This window comes from Gobio gobio (assembly GCF_949357685.1).
Source record: "Gobio gobio genome assembly, chromosome: 8".
NCBI lineage: Eukaryota > Metazoa > Chordata > Actinopteri > Cypriniformes > Gobionidae > Gobio > Gobio gobio.
Window position 1 is genome coordinate 25823813 of NC_137114.1, and position 11809 is coordinate 25835621.

The 11809-nt window shown below is 43.2% G+C and overlaps 1 protein-coding gene across 1 annotated transcript in view; it reads left to right on the forward strand.

The window, feature by feature from the left end:
• The window catches only part of LOC307131126 (NXPE family member 3-like), a gene marked incomplete at both ends in the record, with an annotated part of 35695 nt that extends 28249 nt beyond the window's left edge, over window positions 1–7446 (forward strand). Inside the window, 7 exons of the mRNA XM_079824615.1 lie at window positions 3880–3943; window positions 4595–4984; window positions 5083–5498; window positions 5589–5665; window positions 5862–6065; window positions 6145–6482; window positions 7252–7446. Of these exons, the coding sequence (XP_079680741.1) occupies window positions 3880–3943; window positions 4595–4984; window positions 5083–5498; window positions 5589–5665; window positions 5862–6065; window positions 6145–6482; window positions 7252–7446 (1684 nt within the window). The remainder of the gene's footprint in view (window positions 1–3879; window positions 3944–4594; window positions 4985–5082; window positions 5499–5588; window positions 5666–5861; window positions 6066–6144; window positions 6483–7251) is intronic.
• Between the last annotated feature and the right edge of the window lie 4363 nt (window positions 7447–11809).

Below are 11809 nucleotides of genomic sequence, written 5' to 3' on the forward strand. Positions count from 1 at the left end.
ATTATCAGTGATCCTGTGGTAATTTGCCATTGCTAGCAACCACTGTTAACAAAAAAGTTTTATTCTGCCCTATCATGGGGCCACAGGCAAATATCTTGCCCTTTTACATTGTTGATTTACTTCAACATTAGTTCAGTCTTATTATTATTATTAATGTTATTTAATAATAAATAGTAATCATTAGCATTAAATGGGTCATATATTTTTAAGTTACAAATGTGTAGCTATATATTTAGGTAGCTATTGTATGCTAATAGAAAATGGAAAATGCTATTTTTTCATAACAAGTAGCCTAATACACTGTGACGACACATAATGCTTTTACAGTTCACAGGGAAAGATCATTATGGAAGTTTTTTATGGTTCTGTGTCGACTGGTAATCATGTGTTGTCTGGTAAGTTCATTTATCTCATCTTTTAAAATGGCAGCATTTTATTTCTACAGGCCCCTTTAATTCTTAAAATAAAAAATCAATAATGCTTAATCAAACTAAAATAGCATATTTAATACAAAATATTGGGTACCATGCGGATGTAAACAATTTTGACAACAATATTCTCCATGATATGCTAATAAATACTCTATATTAAGATGGACTGACAGGTGTAAGTTAGCAGGTTATTGTTATTGTAGGCTACTATAAATTATTTTGAACTTCTCAATGTTGTCTATGGCTATACTATTTTCCAAGTAGCAGATGTCAGAAAGATGCTTGTTTGTCTTGAGAACTATAATTTGCTTGCTTTTAATCTGGTTACTCACAGTATTCTGCAGATGTATATGTTAGCTTTACATTGCTTGATATCGTTGAAAACGTTTTATGATATGAAAGTAATTAAAATGATTTCAAATTAATTATAACTATCCTAAATATAGCCTATTAAATTGTTGCACATATGGCGTGAGCGCACTTTAGAGCAAACAGCTCATGTCTGGTCTATTAGCCTACCTTTTGCGGGGACTCTCCATAGACGTAATAGTTTTTTATACTGTAGCCTACAAACTGTATATTCTATCCCCTAAACTATCTTTGTACCCCCGACATACCTCAGTCATACCTCTAAATGGGTATCACAGAAACGTTCTGAATTTTTACATTTTCAAAAATCATTCTGGGGTGCGTTTCCCGAAAGCATCGTTGGCCAACTATGGTCGCAAGTTCCGTCGTTATCAGCATAGTTCAACGATTTGGTGTTTCCCGAAACCATCGTTCCAACGAACGTTCGCAATTTGCATCGCAAACTTGTGTGGTTGGAACACATGCAACACATGCAGTGCTTAGCGCTAAGGAAACGTTGGCAGATTCAGATTTATTTTATTCTGACATTTAAACATTTAACAAATGATGACATAAATCAACATAAAGTCTGAAAAGGAATAGGCAGAAGCATTTATTTTTTGGGTGATTTCTGCCCAGGATTTTTTTTTTTATCAGCATTTGTTACACAATTTTTCAGCTTTGAAAATAGCTGGGTTTTTTTATTCTCCACCTCCTCCAAAAGAACTGTAACTTCATTTTGTGAAAATTGTGGTTTTCGCGTCATTTTCATATAGGTCATATGAACATAGCTTAATGGCAAGGGGACTTAAATAGGTAGGCTAATGATCTTAAGCAAAATATGCAACAGGTGTACAAAATAGTATAACAATCACAGTGATCATTGATCAACAGTAAAACCCATCATTTATTTTCATTTTAATTGTGCTGATCTATCAATATTCAATAAGAAATTAATAAATATGAAATTGTGAAATTAATAGTTATAGATTTTTTGGGATCAGAGAAGACAACATTGTGTTTATATATGTTTATATTTTATTGTTCAAAGAATGAATGTTGAGTTGTTAACGTAATTACTCCACATCGTCACTAAGAAAGCGCAGTCGAAAAGAGAAAAGAACCAAATTTACAGCAGGTGGCGATATGTGCTCATAGCACCAGTCCGCCATTAGATCGAAGAAGAAGAAGAAGAACGTCATAACGACAGCTCCAACCAATGTGGTTCAAACCATGGTTTTGCGACACAGGTACCATGGTTTCGGGAAACAGTAGTGACTAGCTAGTTGATTTCTTTAAAGATGCATCGTACTATGGTAGTTAAACCAGCGAGTTGCATCGTTGTACGGGAAACGCACCCCTGTATGATTTATAAGCTTGTTTCCTCATGGGGACCTCAATTTAGGTCCCTACGGTGACACGAGTCCCCATGTGCATACAGGTTCAAGCCCTCACCTAGGATAGAAAAACATGTATAGCCTACATTTTTAACAATTTATTTAGGTCTACTTAAAATAAATGATTTACAGGGACATAAATATTATAGATGCAGTTAAATACATGTACAAAATCATGGACCTGTGGCATACAACAGGTCTTCACAATATTAAGCATATTTCTCAGTTGTTATGGTTATAAGAATGCGGAAAAATGGATGGTTTTACACAATATTTTTTTTTGTATTTTCACTGAAGGTGAGAAATGGTTTGATATGTCTTTCACTATAAGGTACACTATTCTGTCGTGGCGTGCTATGTACATTCCCTTGTAAGCATGGCAGCCATTCAAGATGTGTGGCAATGTTTCAGTGATCTTTTCTGTCGTGTGATGCAAACAATGATGGACCTGGGTTGTAAGAAACCAGATAGAAAGGCTGTGATCTAAGAGTCTGTAATCTGGCTTTTACTGTGAAAATGGCAATGTCCTCACTGAGTGCAGTATTCTTAAGAAACAAGTGAGAAACAGATTTATCAGCAGAGGAAAGACATGCAAGTTTTTCCTGAAGTTTCAGTGCAGCCCAGTGTTGTTTTTGATGATGTTGGTGTAAGTCCAAGAGAGTTTTCCGGGCATCTTTGGATTTTAGCGGGTGGCTATGATCACCGTTTGTGGCTATTGCTCAGGGGGTCAGTAATAATATCCTCTGAGACCCTCACAGTCCCAGAGTCAGACCGCGCCCACTCCAGTGATACTACAGTTCAGACACAAAGGTCGTTCAGGTCCAGCCAGTTTGACCAGACTCCAAAGGCAGAATGGGTGTCAACTGTCCCGCTAGGTTTTCTTTTGAAACCAAGGAAGAGGGGCTCTAACTCCCTGGCCAACCATATTGTAAGTGTATGTCTCATGAAGACAATATACACGATACAGGTTTTGTTGCTACTGTGAACACTGGACATTTATCAGTTTTTTAACTGTACCACCTGTTCCTTCCACTCCTCCTCTCATACAGAACAGCACCCAGGATAGAAAAACATGTATGTATGTATATAATATATATATATATATATATATATACACACACGCACACACGCACACACACACACACACACTAGTAATGGGCGATAGAAATTAAAATACATTATACAAAATTGGCCTACGATAGATTTTTTAATTCTATTGCATAATCGCGATAATGCATGTTGATGACGCAATCTACCCGCACAATTTAGAGCCACGAGCTGCAACTGGCTGCAATGCATCATCGTATTCGTCATCTTGAGTAAACATGGCTGAAAGCGGAAAAAAAAAGACTGGTGCAGCATCCATTATTTGGACTTGGTTCGGATTTAAGCCGTCCGACAAGCAGCAGCAAACTATACTCTGTAGAATGAAAATATGTTTTTATTTAAAGTATCTGTGCATTACACAAAATAATATTATTCGCCTAATATTGAAAGTATTGTCAGTACAGTGTCAGTTCCTTATCTAAAAATTTAAAAGTTTTTCCTTTTCTCTGCATCTTGGTGGCATTTAAGAACCAAGGACTGATTTCACCTGTATCTCCATCATTTAAAAAAAAAAAAAGCACCCCAGAAAAAGGGCAGGTGCTCAAGCCCCCTTTGATGTCCCCAATTATGCTCCTTGTGTTGCTTCTCATCCCCAGGCTACTCAAAGGCACTTCCTTTGTATCACCCCTCCAGTATGAATCTGGAGGTGATAGGGTGAAGGTGATAGCATCTCTGTCCTACTCGCTAGAGCTGTAGGAATAGGCAACCTTTAGCCAATTAGGCTAAGGTTATATAGCTTGGCCCTCCCCAATTATTAATTGGGTATTGAAGGACACTAATAAAAGTAACGGGGTATGATGACGTATGATGACGTGTAATGGTTTAGTAGTGGTGTCCCATTTCTTAGGTCCAATCCCAATTCTATTTTATACCCCTTCGCCTACCCCTACCCTGTAGGGGTGAAAATATTCCCCTAAGTCTGGACATTAGTCTGTTGAGGTGTTACCTCGGTAAGGCTGTTCCTAGAGTTTAAGAGGTAGTAACGGATTAAGAGTGTGTTGTGTTGAGATGCCATATCCATCCGTTGTCTGGTTCAGCTTAATGCGCTGTTACTGACAACCTATAGCTACGTAAAACAAGAGGGTAACAAACTCCTCTTTAATTTACAGCCTGTAGATTTATACTTATCCTGTAACTACATGTGACGCCTGATGGCATTCCCAGAGCGTCAATGTTATGATGAAGCGTCTTTTCCCCTTTTCAGGGAACAGGGTTATATATATATATTTAACCCTAAATGCTGGTTTAATTTACAAGCATGATTCATACGAAGACCATCTTTTGATTAATAATAATCTTTTGTTTTTGTAGGTTGTATGGTCTTATATAGGTAATGAAAGGAAGAAACACCCTCCACCCAGCTTTTTGTCTCAGCACGTTGCAGGCCTCTATACAAACTCCACTTCTTCAGTACTCAGTTCAGAAGAGTCAAGCTTATTTTACTCTGAATTTGGAATCAATTTAGACGACTACTCCAGGTTACAGAGCGATGTTTACTGGGCCGGGCCTGACAGAGCAATCACAAGTGTGTCCATGAGTACTAGTCCAGGCCATACCAAATTCATCATTCAGGACCTGAAAGAGAGCTATCAAATTGGTGAGGAGCTTTATGTTACAGTACACACAAAGGATTTTGACAACGAATCCAAAGGTTATGGAGGCGACTTTTTTCAAGCCAAGCTATTCTGGTCTAAAACTAAGGTCAGTTATTGTACACATTGGATTAACTAAAACTACTTTACTGTTATATTTATCTCCCTGGGTCAGAGAGTTATACTGAGAATGTTCCTTTGTCACAGGCCAGTGTTTTTGGGGAGGTGGTGGATCTGCTCAATGGCTCCTACTCTGTGCGTTTCCTCCTGCCGTGGGTTGGCGAGGCACAGGTGGCTGTGCGTCTAATTCACTCCAGTGAAGCTGTGCAGGTCCTGAAGCATCACAGAGATACTGACTCTGACAGAGTGTTCTTTAATGGATATTATGAGGGACCAGGACCAAATAAGACCAGGCTAAGTGAAACAGTGAAGTGTAATGTAAAGTGGGACAAGAATGGACTCGAGCATATGGGAACAGGAGACTGCTGCTGTGAATACAACGATCCCCGAACCGGAGAAACTTGGCACTGCCAGAGACCCAAATCGCTGCCATGCAGTGCCCTTGTGTACCACTCTATGGGTGGTTATAGAAACCGCCTGACTGTTGAGGAGAAAATGCTTATGTGAGATTAAAGAACTCTTGATTGACTGTTAATTTGATCTATTTGATGCATTGATGGAAGGAACTATGACAATCATGTTCTCTTTGGCAGGACTCAAACTAACAAAGATATCAATGGAGATAAAAGAATCATCAAAATTTTCCATTCCCAAGCAAATGGAACTATTGGTATGTTGTTCAATTTAACCAAGCAAAATATTACAGTACAAGAATGCAGAGCTGCCGGGAGTTGTTATAGTTGTTACATTATTCCTTTTCTTACATTTAGACAATGCAAGTCAAATAAAATTTCCAGTTCAGGCACATTTTTGAAATCTTTCTGAAAACATTTGACATAGAACGTTTTTTTTTTTTCATCTTGCAGATGTTACTGAGAAATGTCGTCCTGGTTTGCACACTCCAGTTCCGGCTGGCTTTTACCTGAATGATGTGTGGACATCATTTGTCTGTAGCACCCGCCATTTTACAACCCAAACGACAACCGAGTGCCTGAAAGACAAACATATCTACATGATGGGAGACTCTACTATGAGGCAGTGGTTTGAGTTCTTTGTGAAAGCAGTACCAAGTGAGATAGTTGTTTATTTTTTACTATAATTATACTGTATATACAGTGTATAGACAGTAATTGTGGATCTGTGTTTCAGCCCTGAAGCAGATGAACCTGCATGTCCAATATCAGTCAGGTCCGCTCATTGCAGTGGATGTGGCGAACAACATTGACTTACACTGGAGGGCTCACGGCGTTCCTTTGCGGACTCTGAAATCAGCAGTTGCTGATCTGCACTACATCAGTAATGAGATCGATGACCTGTCTGGAGGATCCCACACAGTCATTATGTTCAATCTGGGGCCCCATTTCACCACATACCCTCTGGATTTCTTTACCCATAGAGTGTTGAGGATCCGCAAAGCTGTTCTAGCATTGTTACAGAGGGCACCTGCTACTACTGTTGTAATCAAGACTGTCAACACTGGCTATAAGGTAACGTTATAGGCCTTTATTACACTTCAAAAGCGGAAGCTTTGTTAGTTAGTTCACGGTGCATTAACTAATGTTAACAAGATTTTAATAATGCATTAGTAAATGTTGAAATTAACATTAACGAAGATAAACAAATGGTTTATCAGTGCAGTTCATTATTAGTTCATGTCAACTAATGTAGTTAACTAATGTTAACTAATTAACCTTATTGTAAAGTCACATTAAAGAACATTAGAATTAGACATTTAGATTGCTTTGCAATATTGATGTTTATCGTAAAATTCTCAAAGTTAGTTACATTTTCTTGACAAAACTGACAACTACCCATTGACAATAATACAGGTGGAAAATCAATTACGCTACTAATTGGAACTGGATGTGACAACATATGGACTGTGATAAAGGTCTATAGAGTGCTCAAACACAACACTCTAAAAAAAAAAATCTATATGGCACTAAAAGTGGTTCTTCGTTGTAATCATAGAGGAACCACTTTTGGTGCTTTATAGCACCATATCTTAACATGTTCTGTATATGGTAGCAGTGCTATAGCACCTTAGTCAGTGGTGCTAGCACCTTAGCAAAAGAACCGGTGAAGAACCACTGAAGCACCAAAATTAGTGCTTTACAGCACTTAAAAAGGTTCCCCATGATTACGAGCCAAGAACCACTTTTAGTGCCATATAGAACCTTTTTTTTTTTTTGAGTGAATGAAGCCACTCTGATGCAAGTTTATGAATGATATTGTGTTTTTCTGTCTCTATAATAGGATATTTTTGGCAGTGACTGGTATTCTCTACAGTTGGACAGAATTCTGCGCTGGGCTTTTCAGGATGTTGGTGTTTATATTCTAGATGTGTGGCAAATGACTGCATGTCACTACAGCAAAGAGAACATTCATCCTGGCCCTATCGTCATTCAAAATGAGATTGACATTTTACTCTCTTTTATTTGCCCTTACTGAATTTAAATTAAATTATCTTGACAATTTGTTTGGTCAATAACTCTTACTACAAGATAAAAATTATGTTTGAAAAAAAGAAAAACTGAGAAATATTGTTTGACTTCCCTAAGCTGTATTTAAATTGTCCAATTATAAACCACTCCTTGAATCTCCACTACAATCTTTTTTTAAAGAGTGGTTTAGTACATGTACTCATTTCTATATCATCCTCAAATTCGAAACTTAACTTCTTTAGGCGCTCATACTCCAAAAAGTCCATAAAAGATATGGGGGTGGGGGTGTTACTGGTAAGAGGTTTATTTTCTGTTTTGGGTTTGTCACGTGTTTTAGTTATGTTTCCTTGATTTCAGTTTGTTTCCATGGTTTTTGATTGAGTTGATTATCATTTGCAGCTCATTTAGTTAATTTCTCTGTGTATTTAAGCCCTGTTTTGTTCAGTTTGGTTGTCCATTATCGTTGCACAATACCCGGTTGTTTTGTTTCTTTTGTGTTAATAAACCTTTATACTGCTCTATTTATATCCATTTTCTCACCTTTATTTGCAACCGGCTGTGACAGTGTGGTGTCCAAAAGGTTAAGACGTTTTAGTAATAAAAATAAAGTTACACACTGCATTCTCTTTCCTGCTGCATTCTCTCCTCCTCAGGCGCGGGGCCTGCACGGGTTGCAGGTTGCACCGCCCTAAGGACAGCCCTGGGTGTGGTCAGATCACGCCATGGAGCCCTGCAGACCATAGGATGCAGCTTAACCTCACGCACTGCAAATACAGAAGAATATCGTCCATTATGCCACCTTTTTCAGGTGTTCTCCTCCGACCACTGGCTTTCATGTGCTTTGATTTATGGGCAATATACTCAATGCGATGCGACCGTGTTCTCGTCACACTGTCCCACACATATGCATACAACATGCTGCTGTATATGTAACATCTTAAAAATAATCTTAAAGTTAAGATATATCATTAGCTTTAATAATTTAAACAGGCCTTTGAAGTTTGGGTAAATACTTTTTTTTTTAATTAAAAAAAAAATCACAGCGCTGAATGTGACATATGACTAATGGTGAAATGTATTTTTCGTGTTAACTTGACCTAGACCAAGATTTACTTCTCACCTACCGCAAAGAGATTAGCCTGGAAGTGCTTGCATGTGTTTACATGTAGGGTGAAATCAGGGTAAAGGAAAACGTCTCGGTTACGTATGTAACCCTCGTTCCCTGAGGAGGGAACGGAGACGTACGTTAGTGACTAACGAATGGGGGTTTCGCTTAGAAGCCAATCATCTTCTTCGTATTCAACAGCGCCCAATGGCAGTGCCAATGCCATGGGCATGCGGAATTTGCATGCGTAACTCCGCCCCACCTCATGGGTATATCAGGAAGTACGCTGGCAACATCGCATTATGTTACTGCTGCAGGAGCCAAGACTGAACTCCGCGTTCCAGGCAGCACAGCTGACGTGGCAAAGGAAACGTACGTCTCCGTTCCCTCCTCAGGGAACGAGGGTTACATACGTAACCGAGACGTTCCCTTTCGTTCAGTCACTACGACGTACGTTAGTGACTAACGAATGGGGGATCCTATTCAACAACGCCACTCAACTGTCATCCAGTGCCCTGCGTAAGTGTGAGACCTGCCACTTAAGGCCGTAGGACTCCCACTTATCACAGGAATACCAAGGTACACTGGGAAGCATATCCCAGTGAGGGAATGCCAAGATGCCTACCGTAGGGAGGACTTAGAGAATACACATATGACCCGCTGAGGGTTGCATATGGAAGATCTCTAGGGTACCAGCCGAAGGTGGATTTTTAACCCTAGGGGTGGCAGGGGCTTGCCAAGGGAAAAGACACCTGCTCACTGAGGAGGCTTACGGTGGGAATACTCGTGTGGGGGTCGCCGGAGGGGAACCATGCACACGGAGCACCTGGCCGGACATGAGGGTCTGGGCTCGAAAGGGCAGACTGAACTGATGTCGGCGTAAGCAGTGCTGGAGGAGCTCAGGGCTCTCGGGGAGCTCATCTGAGGAAAATATCGCACGTATCCAGTCCTGGGAGTGGAATGGCGAGCAAGCGAAGACACCTGAGCCTGGCCCATTACCGGCCACCCGTAGGGGCGAGTACATAGTCGGACACTGGCTCCACTCGGAGATTGTAGAATCTGGCGAATGTGTTGGGTGTCGCCCAGCCTGCAGCTCTGCAGATGTCTGTTAGCGAGGCGCCATGCGCTAGAGCCCAAGAGGAGGCCACACTCCGGGTGGAGTGTGCCCTCACACCAAGGGGACATGGTCGGCCTTGCTGCTGGTATGCCAAAACAATGGTGTCCACTATCCAGTGAGACAACCTCTGCTTTGAGAGAGCGCTTCCCTTCCGCTCTCCACCATAACAGACAAAGAGCTGGTCTGAGGTCCTGAAACACTGCGTCATGTCTACGTAGGCGCGGAGAGCGCGTACTGGACAGAGCAATGCCAAGGCTGGGTCTGCCTCCTCCAAAGGCAGCGCTTGCAGGTTCACCACCTGATCTCGGAACGGAGTGGTAGGAACCTTGGGCACATATCCGGGCCGGGGTCTCAGGATCACGTGAGAATTAGCCGGCCCGAACTCAAGGCACGCTTCGTCAACCGAAAATGCTTGCAGGTCCCCGACCCTCTTAAGCGAGGCCAATGCGGTCAGCAGAGCCGTCTTCATAGACAAGAACTTAATCTCGGCCGACCGCAAAGGCTCAAAGGGAGGCCTCTGCAGAGCACTTAAGACTACTGAGAGGTCCCAAGAGGGAACGAGAGGAGAGCGAGGAGGATTCAGTCTCCTCGCCCCCCTCAGGAACCTGATGATCAGGTCGTGCTGACTTACCTTTTTGTCTCCCAGGAGATCGTGGTAGGCAGATATTGCGGCCACGTACACTTTAAGGGTGGAGGGAGACAGCCTTCGCTCCACCCCCTCCTGGAGAAACGATAGCACGGACCCGATCGGGCATTTCCAGGGGTCTTCTTGGCGGGAAGAGCACCATGTGACGAAGAGGTTCCACTTCAACGCGTAGAGACGTCGTGTAGACTCAGCTCTAGCGGAAGTGATGGTAGCGACCACCGCAGGTGGAAGGCTACTCAAACCTACCGTGTCCCGTCCAGAAGCCACACGTGGAGCTTCCAGAACGCTGGACGCGGGTGCCAAAAGGTGCCCCGTCTCTGAGTAAGGAGGTCCGGTCTCAGAGGAATAGGCCAGGGAGGGGCTGTCGCAAGGAGTAAGAGTTCTGGGAACCAGGTCTGGCCGTGCCAAAGCGGGGCGACCAAGACGACCTGCTCCTTGTCCTCCCTGATCTTGCACAGTACCCGTGCAAGAAGGCTCACTGGGGGAAACGCATACTTGCGTAGCCCTGACGGCCAGCTGTGCGCCAGTGCATCCGTGCCGAGGGTGCCCTCGGTCAGGGAATAATACAGGGAGCAATGGGAAGAGTCCTGGGAGGCAAACAGATCTACCTGTGCGTCGCCGAACCGTTCCCATATCAGCTGGATCGTCTGGGGGTGGAGTCTCCACTCTCCGGGGAGAGGCTGAAACCGTGAGAGCTCATCGGCTGCACAGTTCAGGTCTCCAGGGATGTGGACAGCACGAAGGGACCTCAAACGCTTCTGACTCCACAAAACGAGATGGCGGGCGAGTTGAGACATACGGTGGGAGCGTAGACCGCCCTGGTGGTTGATGTACGCTACTACGGCCGTGTTGTCTGTCCTGACTAGCACATGTTGACCCTTCAGCAACGCTCGGAAGCGGTGCAGGGCGAACCGTACAGCCAGTAACTCGAGGCAATTGACATGCAGAAGGCGCTGGGGTCCTGTCCAGGAGCCCGCGGCTGCTTGTCCATTGCACATGGCACCCCAGCCCGTGGATGATGCATCTGTTGTCACAACAACATGCCGGGAAGCTCGTTCTAAGGACACTCCGGTCCGTAGAAACTTGAGGTTCGACCACGGGGTGAGTGTCTGTAAGCAGGCCCGGGTCACTGGGACCCGGAGCGTGCCAGACCGCCATGCCCATCTCGGGACTCGATCGCGTAGCCAGTGCTGAAGCGGTCTCATATGAAGCAATCCGAGCGGCGTTACCGCGGCTGCAGATGCCATATGCCCCAGGAGCCTCTGAAACCATTTCAGTGGAACCGCACTCTTGCCCTCGAGTTGTCGAAGGGAAGTCAGCAGAGACTGCGCGCGCTCGCTCGAAAGCTGCGCGCACATGGCGACCGAGTCGATATCCATACCGAGAAAAGAGATCCTCTGCGCGGGGCAAAGTTTGCTCTTCTCCCAGTTGACCCGAAGGCCCAGACGGGCTAGGTGATGGAGCACCAAATCTCTGTGTCCGCAAACCTGCTCTCGAGAGGG